An 11,329-nucleotide genomic window follows, 5' to 3' on the forward strand; every position below is an offset into this window, starting at 1 on the left:
GAGTATTCCACCTGATTTTATTTCGGGTGGCGCTACTGAGTTGTCTGAATTATTGTCCGACCGGTGCTGTCCTCCCGGAAAAAGCAAATCTGGTGAAGATTGCTTCATACCCGTTGTCGCAATACAAGTAATTGGCGGCAATGGTCAGGTGTGCTGAGGGCTGCGTCTCAAAAAGTTCCCTCTTACAGAAATTCGATACCGCGAAGAACCTTTGTGCTGGATGTTGGCTCCTTTTCCTTGTGGGAGCTCTGTACTCCTTAGGTGTGTTCAATGAATCTGTGGAAGAAACGGCGACGACAGAGGGTGATTTAGACGGTGTAGTGTCCTCCTCTATGGTATACATGAGTCTTCTCTCAATGCCAGTGATGCTGCTTGTCGGAGTGGTCCTCAGTGGCGAAGAAGAAAACACACGATATGCTGCCTTGCCTATGCGCTTCTCAAAGACACAGAAAATCCGAATAGCCTCTGCTATAGGTTCCCTACTATTCGGAACTATCGGTTTAGGTGGTATTGGCGTCTCAATGGGAAGTAAATCGCTGATGATTATTGCAGTTACTCTCCAAGGAATTCCCTTCGCCATATGTATGTTAAGGCATGTTACCTTCGGCTGCTGTTCGTTGACACCTGGTTTACAAATTGCAACTTGCTGACGTTCTTGTGAAATTCTTGATAACAATTTGTGCAAGAAGACTATCTCATTTCTTTAGAGCTGCTCGCAGCTTGGTCGCCAGCACGACCAGGCCTCGCAGTTGGTCTTGGGAATCTTGCATATGGTCTGGGGACAATTGCCTTCTCTGGATTATTTGAGTATCTCTTGGAACGTGTTAAGTGCAGCACCGCTCTTTTTATAACAGGTATCGCTCTTGTGTTCTTTTCAGCACCAAGCATTGCACTTCTAAGTTGGCCGTGCAAGAAATGCTCCACACAAGGAGGTTTTCCGGAGAGCTACGCTGATGTCGATGACGAAGGGGAACTTATATCTTGGAGGAAACTGCCATTCCTTATCCCTTTCTGGCACTACGTGCTAGCAATTTTCGCGGGTCAAACAGGATATGCGTTCATTCCGTATTTCTTCAACATTGGAAGAAGCTTCGGCATGTCGTCAACCACAGTCATTAGGTCCTATCAGATTGCCATTACTTGCTCTACTGTGTTTCGGTTGCTGGTCGGGGTGCTCTCAGATTGCTTGAAGTGGGGAAATGGATTTTTTTCCATTGGGTCGAAGAATGTGACACTACTCTTATTCATCATGCAGTCATTTTCATACATTGCACTTATTTCATTCTCCCAGACCTTGAACTACGATGGATTCGTATTCTCCGCTTCGGTAATTCTTATGGTTTTCGCAGGGGTTGCGGTAGAATCGGCAGTTTTGGCCCGTGACATATTCTCTCCTTCAAATAGCTCCCTCATATTCGGGGTTGGGGCAAGCATAGCAATGGGTATTGGTGAAGTTATGTCTGGGAAGATAATGGCTGCCGTTGACCTTAGTGCCCGTTCCGCTGAGCTGTCGCCAGAGAAGTACAACATGTTTTATGTAATCGGTGTTGTTTTAAGCATTCAGGGATTCTTGGTATGCATCATGCTTCGGAGGTACAAAGCACCAAGAAGGAGTATTGTCACATACTCTGAGACTGTATTGAACGGGGTAACTGCTCTCAAAGCGGACGAAGCAAGCTCCCTCTCGACCTTGTATGGTGCAGTGCAAAGGGAAGAAACTCCTCTGTAACAGGATCGCACGCCAAGTTTGTGGACAGGCGCGAGAAGTACTGAACAGCGAAGTAGAATCGGTTCTCTTTGCTAATGACGTGGGGCCAGAACGAACCAGTTATCCTTCAGCTACTGAGCAAGCAGGGCTCGTGTCAAGGCAGGGATTGGTCATAGTACAAAACAAATTTTCCCATACAAATTTTCTAACAGGGAACAGTAGTTCTATGGCTTCCCTCATAACACGTTGGCATGGCATGCCGAAACATGTATTGAAAACAAAATGTGGAACTGAAAGTTTAGAAGAGTCAGTCTGAACTGCAGCGGGTCGAGAAGGTTGTTCATCCACTCAAAACCCGACGAAAGCCGAATGATGTCGTTTCTGAGGGTTGAGTGGTGCAACACAAAGCCAAGCACAAGAGCCCGCTAGAAAGAAGGACGGTGCGGCGCCGTCATCGCAAAGAAGACGCTAGCGTTGACGCTGAATGATGTGTCGAGACATATATTGTGATGGGAAGAAGCGCGAAAGAGGTTGTTTGTCTCGTGATAACGAAGACCTTTATTTGAAGCTCCTCATCTGTTTTCGTTTCCGAATGTGTCTCATCGACTGCCCACAACGGCAGCATATACAGAGACATATACAGAGATACAAATAACTCAAAGCCCGCGCGATCTACCCCAAAACCATAACCAACTACTCGACAAGTTCGTACAGCACATACACTATCACTTCGACATCAAGCTCGCCGGGCGACACGGACAGAGTTTCTCGAGCCGCAAATTCTCCGTTCGGGAGGGTAGCACCATTGTCCGATCCCCCCGCGATCGCCGTCTCGCTAATCGCGAGCACTTTCCCTACTTTCACGCCTGCGCTTTTCGCAAACAACTCAGCCTTCCTCGCGGCGTCTGCTACAGCCAGCTTCCTCGCGGTGTCCTTGCCCATCTGCGAATCCTGCAGCCCAAACGTGATTCCGTAGATCTCATTGCTCCCCGCACGCACCAGGGCGTCCAGGATCTCCCCCACCATGGCCACATCGCGCACCTTGATCGTGACCTGGTTAGACACTGTGTACACGCGCATCCTGCTGTCCCCACGCCCTCGGAAATCCTGGAACACGTCGAAGGACGACGTTTGTACGTCCTTATCTGCGATGCCCTTCTCCTTAACTACGGCCACGAGACGTACGAACTTGCGGTTGTTGTCCGTCAACGCTGTCACCGCCGACTTGGCCGTCGTCGTCACCCCGGCCTCCAACGTAACCTGGTCGGGGGGCAGGTTCGAGGTACCTTCGCCCACGACGTTGATCGTGCGAGCGTGTGCTGTTAGGAGCAGTGTCGCGAAGAGGAGGAGTGCGGTTCTCATGTTGCTGACGTATGTACTTGGTGGGTTTGATGAGGTATTTCGCACCATCTGCTGCTTGAGATGATGCGAAGGAGCAGGACAATCGGAGGATGGGTCGCTACATATAGTGCAGAGCCTCCCATCGTTGGTGTCGTCAAGATTGGGGTTGGAGGGCGGAAAGCGCGATTAGTTGAGAAACGAGAGAAAGATGATGAGGCGTTTGCCACGTCGACTGAGAAGGAGAACCCTGGTATGAAGAAGAAGTGGGAGATGCAAGTAGAAACCCCCAGAGCGACGGGAGCGTCAGACGTCGGGAGATCCAACTGTAGAGAGGCTGGGGACATGCATCGTAGCGATGGTGATGATAGAGTATGATTAGAGGCTGCAGATCAGCACACTCCTGCGCTTTCTCTACAATGCACTGGGACGTTTTCTTCACATTACACATGGGGGATTTGGGAACAGAGATGGGCAGATGGGAGAAGGTACATTCTATTGGATGGCTCGTGGGATGGGGCCGGTTGCGTTCTTCAGGGTAGTTTATCAAAGTGGAGACGCTTGAGGTTTGGTAGGATGCAGAGGCCTGTGTGCAGACGCGAGGTACAGTACGCCTCCCACCTGTCGAAGGCACGAAGCCCCGTCGGAGGTATATGATTAATGATAGGTACAGTTGAGGGAAGGGTAAACAAATCCCGCGTGCGCTACAGGTAGGCAGGGTGCGCGGGTGCGAGAAACTCTAGTCATCGCACTGCAAAGAAGAGGGGGGGTGGGAATATCGGACACAGTTTACATATAACCGCATTCTTCAACAGTACTCCATGGTGCAAAAGACATTACACTATTGTACAGTAAAGACTGGTTCAGTGCTGCACCAGTCTTTACGGAAGATTTGATGTGCCGGACTGTAGAAGTTAGTCAAACAAATTGAGGTACAGACCGTACATGTAGCGGAATATCATGATCGGTGGTGGCTGCATGGAGGAGGAAGCAGCAAATGATTAGTTTCTGCGCTGTGGTAAGCCCTGCAATTGGTGAGTTGCAACTCATGGGAGCCTACACTGTGTACCGCTTTTCTGCTAATAATTCATGAAGCACTTTGCTCGTTTAGAACAAAAACGTGGACACAATTTCTCCAGCGTTTTTGCCTGCGTATGCGATTGCAGGGGATGAAGAAGATGAATCGATACCCGTTTTTTACTCCGAGACAAGCGGTCTTGTTCAAATGTACTGTAGGGCACTTTGCGCGGTCGCACGGCGGCGGCGGGCGCGTCTGGCGCCTCAGTGTGTGGTCGTACAGATGTGGACTAAAGGACGTACTATCGTAGGAGTAGGTACTACTTAATTGCATGACACGGAGAAATGAAAACAGCGTCGACTCTGGGGAGGAGGTTCTGGTCTACTTGGCGGCACACTGCGGTACGAATATCCGGCAGAGCATCAGGTCCGCAGTTTTCGAATATATTGGAAGGCGAGGAATCCACTGAAGTTTCAAGCGTGCGTTGGACCCATAAAGATTGAATCAAAGTGCCAAGACCTGAAGACACCAAGTTTCACGGTTGTTCAAAAGTGCATCTTCACCAGACTTTCCTAGAAAGAACCGTGACGGGTAGGCACTTCTCACCGGACCTCTTCAGCCGAAAAAGGAACTCAGTTGCGGTGACGAGGCACCTTCCTTCACCTACTGCTTAAACGTCAGCCTTAAACAAATATGTTGAAATGCGACCTCATATGAGGCCCTTCGCTTCATAATACTTCAGATCTGCATTGTACTGTAAGCTAGTGTAACAAGGAGATATATCTGAGATCATGGAGAACCTTCATAAAGCCTTTCTGATTGGGGTTTTCCAGTCATCATTTTGCAAACTTTCCGATCTATCGTTGACCCCTCAGATCTTCTTTTGACCTCACGACCGCTCCTACAGAAGTGGTTTCTCTATTCATGAATGACGAGCTTTGAACTACGCCACATACACATTATATCTCTCTTTCCATTAGCGTCAGCTGGAAGGCAGTCTTTGCGCATCAAGCAGATCGGTACCGATTGAGGGCTAGCCGGAGCCCTAGCGATGACGGATAACAATGAACAACGACGGAGAAACGCATCACGGACATCTGGCTCTACAACGGCAACCGGTCTGCTTAAAGTTGTAAGTCCTGATGTTAAGTATGAGGCTGACTTCATCTATGCATCATACCCTTACAGGACAGTCAATGCTGTCGTCCAGGAGGATGGAGATGTACGGGCGGAGCCTGTCGAGCGCCTTTATCACTTTCGGACAGCGGTAAGACCTCGTAAACTTGGTTTGATGCAAGTCGGGTGGGGTGGGAACAATGGGACTACCGTAACTGCAGCTGTTGTGGCAAACCAGCAGAACATTACGTGGGAGACGAGAGCTCAGCAGCACCTCCCGAACTACAATGGATCGCTCACACAGGCATCCACTATGCGAGTGGGCTTTGATGCGCAAGGGAGAGACATTTTTGTCCCCATGAAATCAGTTTTGCCGATGGTAGAACCCAACGACATTGTGCTGGGGGGTTGGGATATATCGGGGTGCAACTTAGCCGACGCCATGGATAAGGCCAAGGTCCTCGAGCCGGATTTAAGAAGCAAGTTGCGACCATTCATGGAAGACATGGTGCCCCTGCGGGCTGCGTTTGACCAACAGTTTATTGCAAAGAATCAGCAACCTCGTGCAACTAATATCTTGTCAACGTCCGATAAAGGGGAGCAACTCGAACAATTGCGCAAGGATATTCGAAATTTCAAGTCCACCAAGGAGTTGGAATATGTCGTCATCATTTGGACGGGAAACTCGGAACGTTATGCCACCGAAATAACTGGAGTAAACGATACTGCCAGCAACCTAATGACTGCAATCAAAGAGTCACATCAAGAGGTATCTCCTTCGACGTTATACTGCGTTGCAGCAATTCTTGAAGGGTGTCCATACGTAAACGGATCTCCTCAAAACACATTTGTCCCAGGTGTCGTGGAACTTGCTCGCGAAAGAAACGTGATGATATGTGGCGATGATTTCAAGTCAGGACAGACGAAGATGAAGTCTGTTCTGGTAGACTATTTGATCGGGTGTGGTTTCAAGATCAAGACGATGGTAACATATAACCATCTCGGAAACAACGACATGTATCAACTCACGGATGAAGTGATGTGGAAGCCTAAATCAGCCTCCAAGTCGAGAGTAGTCGAAGATATTGTCGACTCAAATGGAGTTCTATACAAAGGAAATGAAGATTCAATCGATCATATTGTCGTTGTGAAGTACGTACCCTTTCTAGGAGACTCCAAGCGAGACGTGTCAGAGTATACATCTGAGGGGTTCATGGACGGACACTACACAACTATAATGCACAATGAATGTCTTGATTCTGCCTTGTGTGCACCATTGATCCTTGACTTGGCGATATTCGTCGAACTATTTTCTAGGGTTCAGTATGCTGTTGAGGAAGGGGACGCAGGCTTGAGGAAAGACAAGTATAGCGGAATGGAAACAGCTCTCAGCGTGCTCGGATTTTACATGAAGATTCCGCGAGTACCACCCGGCGAACCAATTGTAAGCGCACTGGGAAGGCAGAAGGCATGTATTGAAAATCTGCTGCGGGCTCTTGTTGGACTACCACCAGAGAACAATCTCCTGTTAGAGAGAAAGTGCCCTTTCTAGACAAAGGCAAGATCAAATTTGTAAGAAACATTTACATATGTTACAGAATGTTGCGAATAGGTGGCAGTGACAGCGTTCGCGCTTTCCTAAAGCCTTGCACCAGTATGGGGTAGCAGTTGAGATTACCGCAAGTGGTCATAGCTTATTCAGTCAACTATGAATGGTTGTGATATTTGGCTCGGACTGCCCTCACTTGTATCTTCACGAATTTAATGGAACCTTTCCTACGAAAAGAAAGCTCTACAGTATGCCAAGAGTACGTGCCATAAGCTCGACTTGTTCAGGAATATTGTACCCAGTCCAATATTCGGTGAGCAAGCCCGTGACGATAAAAAACATAGCCAGTCTTCCGTTGAGAGTCTCTGCGTAGGGGACCCAACCAAACAATCTTGATGCCTCCCTTTCTTCTTCAATTCGCTTCTTTCGCAGCTCCGCAGAATACTGTTCGAGGGCTGTGCGCTGCTTCGCAAGTGCGATTTCGTCAAGGGTAATCTTTCCCGGCACGCGCTCGGAAAAGTCGTCTGACGTCGGCTTGGTGGGTTCCGAAGGCGTTGACGGCACAGCCTCAGGCGCGGCGTCACCTCCCTGAATTACTTCTACGGCATTATCTGCCTCGGCGGCGGCATCTGTCTCAGGTCCTGATGCTGCTGCTCGTGCGCGGCGGATTGATAATCGTGCGGGCACTGCCGGTCGGGAGCGGCATACCGACTTAGATTGGAGAGATCGACCAGCAAAGGTTGTCACACTTTGTGCGAAGCAAGGTGAAGCAACCATCCTGACAAGCAACTTGTGTGAACCCGTCCACTAGCCCAAGTTTAGCGGGATGGCTCGCGAAGAGATGACGTGGTGTAGCGGAACTAGAACGACAGCGGAAGCGTGGGGCCTGAAGTCGTGATGCGGCCGCTTGGACTGGAGAATTTGGGAGTACTGAAGAGGAGCCAGCGAGTTATCCACGATATGTGATCTTCGTGGTCTGCGTGCACTGGAGGCGGTTCAACAGACGTCCGGGCCATCTTTTGACCCAATAGAATTGCTTCACTTCCTTTTTAAACCAGTCTAACTCGAACACGTGACCTTTGAAAGAGCATCAAACCTGATCTCCCAGGACCACTCTAATTTCAGCACTGGCCACTAATTTTCGGGAATGCCTAAGAAAGAGGTACCGTTACGGTACCTTTACAAGACAAGAGCCAACGACAATGACATTTCGTAACATTCACACTGCATAGAGATACACGAGGCGCTCGAACACCCTTTGGAAGCCTTGTTGCGACAGAGGGAGCTGTCTCACATCTTTGGACGGCAGTTCGATTTCCACAGGTTGTTGCTGCTCAAACACATTTTCAATGTCTACGAACGGGGGGGCCCGCCCAACCGCTATCGTCATGGGCGGAAGCTTGGGTGGTATGTATGCTGCCGTCTGGCTTGAAAGGGCAGGATTTCAAGTAACCGTCTTTGAACGCTCCGCGTCCATGCTATCAAACAAAGGGGCTGGGATTGTTCTGCATCCTTGTTCTGCGCGCTACTTTAACATTTGCACGGACCTCGACCTTTCCTGCATGAGCTTAAAAGTTTCCTCCTTAGTGTACTTGCCCGAAGAGTCGCCTTCCCCGGATCCAGCATGTTTCCGCTTCGCCTCCTATAACTCAATCCTAACCGCTTTAAAATTCCACTTTCCGGCGGAACAGTATCGCGCGGGAAACGCAGTAAGAAGCATTTCGCAAACCGATGAACAAGTCTTGGTGACGCTGCAAGATGGGACTGTTTCCACGGCAAGCCTTCTCGTCTGCGCAGACGGTACGTCTTCGACAGCAAGAGAGATGCTCAGTGCAGAAGTCAGCAAAGACTACGCTGGCTACTTCGCTTGGCGCGGTCTAGTGGAACAAAGTTTACTTTCCCTCAAAGCATCAGACGCACTCAAGTCCAAGGCGCACATGCACCTCACTCCGGATGGACACATGCTATCCTACCCAATACCTGTCATTTCGGATGACTTGAAGCTGCAGACAGTATACGTCAACTGGCTGTGGTATCGCAACACATCCAGCGAAGAGCTTGCCAAAGTGCTTGTAGATAAACACGGCATCAGGCGGAAGGACTCAGTACCTCCTGGGCTGGTGCGGGATGAGCTTGTCACCAATCTCCGCGAAGAAGTGGAGGCAATGCCCGAGCCCTTCCGCGAGCTTGTGCGGAAGACAGAGGCACCCTTCGTGCAAATCATTTTTGACCAGGCAGTAAAGCAAATGGCCTTTGGACGCGTGTGTCTACTGGGTGACGCAGCCTTTGCGCCCCGACCTCACATCGCTGTGGGGACCGCAAAAGCTGCTGAGGATGCCTGGGAGCTTCAAAATTCGTTGAAGGAGAATGGCGGAGATGTCGTCAGCGCGCTGCGGATATATGAGGAGAAGCAAATGAAGCTGGGGACTTTTTGTGTGCAAAGATCAAAGGAATTGGGAAATAGAATGCAGAGGCTTGAAGGTACATGGGAGCAGGGTCGCATGCTGGAAGTCGGATTGTTCAAGATCGGTGATAGCAGCATGTGATTTCGTGGTGTACCCTAAGCAGCTGCATTTGGCATGAAGACCGGCATTTGTGCCACCTAAAAGCATGCATTCGAAACCGCATCTCCTTTGAGAAAGGATAAGGTGTGTGTTTGGGAACGAAAGAGGTGCTCCTCGCGAGATATCTGTTTCAACTCTCATGGTTGCAGGGGTATTGGATCGCCTGTGCCCTGGAACCAAACCATCTCCGCTCTTTTCCAACACCAAAGCTGAGGCAATGTGGAACAAACATAGACACACCTGGAATGGGCGTTTCCTGTTTGCTTTCCTGTACAGTGAACAAGTACCAGTCCCCCGTCCGAAGCATCCTCCATGCGCTGCACGAGGGATGGGACAACAACGAATCGAAAGCCTTCCAGTTCGAAAGTGAATAGGGGCACTGTTCCCACGAAGGACACAGAAGAATCATCGCTTTACGGTGCTGTCTCGATACCCCAACGACTCTGGCTTCTTGGTTACTGTACCGTTGGTACTGTACAATACTGCTGGAAGAGCTGAATTCTGGACTACGTGTCAAAATATGAGACCTCACAGGCGTCCCAAGCGCGTGCTCCTGCCTACATTGCGGTTCGCAGGGGACGCGCGGACGCGGGAAACTGGGACGAAGGGAACTGCGGTCCCAACGGACAGTGTGATCAGGGTTGGCAAAGATGGTAAAGGGCCTTTTGGAGGGGAGCGCAGGCGGTGGAGAGCTGTAGGAAATAGAGGGCGCGCGGATGGAGGGAATCGAAGCGAAAGCGGACCAGTATCAGTGGGTGTGTGGTGAGCCCGCTGTCGGGCCGAGGAAAGCGAAAGTAGGGACGGCAGATGGTGAGTTCTTTGACGGGCGTCGAAGCGAAAGGAGAAAGAAAACGAAGGAGACAGCACTGGCACGAAGCGCAGTATTCGGGCAAAGAGGAAACTTGTGAAGCCAGCATTTAAGACTTCGATAGATAGAGAATAACGATGGAGGACACAGAGGAAAAGAAGAAGGAAGGATCAGAAGGGCTTTTGACAAGAAAATCAGTACAGTACAAGTGGGCTCCGTGCGCGCTTCGCAGGCCAAGCCAAGTCCCTTCCTCCTCCGCTCCTCGTTCTGCACACGCTGTCGTTCCCCGCCCCGCTGCTCCCCCTCCCCCTGCGCTAACTCTCCCGTCTTCTCTCCGGTCTTTGTCGCCCCTTGCCCCCTCGTCCTGCCACACGTTACTCGCCCCTGCGCGTCGCGCCCGGTCCGCGCCGTCGCCCTCTGCGCCGCCGCCCGCCTGTGTCCCCTCCCCCCCCGGCCGCGGTTCGGTCCCTGCAGCCCGCAAACATGGTCAGCGCCGCTGCCCTCCACGCCGCCGCTCGCTTCCGCCTAACACTGCTACCTGGCGGCGGCTCCCGGCACCCACCCGCCTGCGGGCGCCCTCCTGCACCGCCGGCTGCAACACCTGCCCGGCTCTCAGCGACCACTTTCCCCGTTCTTCGCACCTCCGTGATGCGCGCGGCCCGCGCCGCCGCCCTCCGCGCCACCGCTCTCACCACTACCTCGACCGCCCCTTCCTAAGCGCACCCGTCCACCACGTCCCCGCGCCGCAGGCACACCCCGCCCACCAGCACGCAGAACGTCTCTGCCACGCCCGCGTCCGTCCGCCCCGGCACTGCCACCCACCACGCACGTCGCCCGCCACATCTCGCCGCGCACGGCGCTCTTCGCCGCGTGCTGCCCGCTCATGTTGCGCAGAAGCTCCACGCAACTCGCCACCACGCGCGCGTCGCCCGCCTGCCGGTCCAGCAGAGTCTCCGCCGCCGCTTGGAACCGCTTTGCGTGGAGTTGCATGCACACCGCGTCCGCGATCTCGCGCGCACGCCCGTCCCACCCGCCGCACTCGCCCACCACGGCGTCAACGCCTGCCTCTGCTGCTACCCGGCACACCACGTCCGTCACCGTCTCTGAGCAACCCAGTTAGCGCCCGCTCGCCGTCGCGACTCCCCCGCCCCCCAACACGCGCGCCCGGTTGAAGCCCGCTCGCCGTCCCGCCTCCCCCGCCCCCCGGCACGCGCGCCCGGTTGAAGAC

General features: G+C 52.0%; 5 protein-coding genes; 4 read left to right on the top strand and 1 right to left on the bottom strand.

Annotated features, from left to right (window-relative positions):
• The first annotated feature begins 211 nt into the window (after positions 1 to 211).
• CHC_T00005324001 (hypothetical protein) lies at positions 212 to 2,383 on the top strand. XM_005716861.1 is given in 4 exon segments: positions 212 to 356; positions 357 to 582; positions 690 to 1,729; positions 1,730 to 2,383. The coding sequence occupies 2 exon segments, from the start codon at positions 357 to 359 to the stop codon at positions 1,727 to 1,729; spliced, it is 1,266 nt and encodes a 421-aa protein (XP_005716918.1). The 5' UTR covers positions 212 to 356; the 3' UTR covers positions 1,730 to 2,383.
• An 18-nt stretch (positions 2,384 to 2,401) lies between these two features.
• On the bottom strand, positions 2,402 to 3,118 carry CHC_T00005325001 (hypothetical protein). Its single transcript, XM_005716862.1, has one exon. The coding sequence runs from the start codon at positions 3,116 to 3,118 to the stop codon at positions 2,402 to 2,404; it is 717 nt and encodes a 238-aa protein (XP_005716919.1).
• Positions 3,119 to 3,130: 12 nt separating this feature from the next.
• Positions 3,131 to 3,783, top strand: CHC_T00005326001 (hypothetical protein). XM_005716863.1 is given in 2 exon segments: positions 3,131 to 3,424; positions 3,425 to 3,783. The coding sequence occupies 1 exon segment, from the start codon at positions 3,131 to 3,133 to the stop codon at positions 3,422 to 3,424; it is 294 nt and encodes a 97-aa protein (XP_005716920.1). The 3' UTR covers positions 3,425 to 3,783.
• Positions 3,784 to 5,115: 1,332 nt separating this feature from the next.
• Positions 5,116 to 6,732, top strand: CHC_T00009031001 (myo-inositol 1-phosphate synthase). The gene has a single exon (XM_005716864.1). It carries the CDS (start codon positions 5,116 to 5,118, stop codon positions 6,730 to 6,732), a length of 1,617 nt encoding a protein of 538 aa, XP_005716921.1.
• Positions 6,733 to 8,078: 1,346 nt separating this feature from the next.
• CHC_T00005327001 (hypothetical protein) lies at positions 8,079 to 9,275 on the top strand. Its single transcript, XM_005716865.1, has one exon. It carries the CDS (start codon positions 8,079 to 8,081, stop codon positions 9,273 to 9,275), a length of 1,197 nt encoding a protein of 398 aa, XP_005716922.1.
• Positions 9,276 to 11,329: the final 2,054 nt, after the last annotated feature.

Source organism: Chondrus crispus, genomic scaffold (genome assembly GCF_000350225.1).
Source record: "Chondrus crispus Stackhouse genomic scaffold, scaffold_284, whole genome shotgun sequence".
NCBI lineage: Eukaryota > Rhodophyta > Florideophyceae > Gigartinales > Gigartinaceae > Chondrus > Chondrus crispus.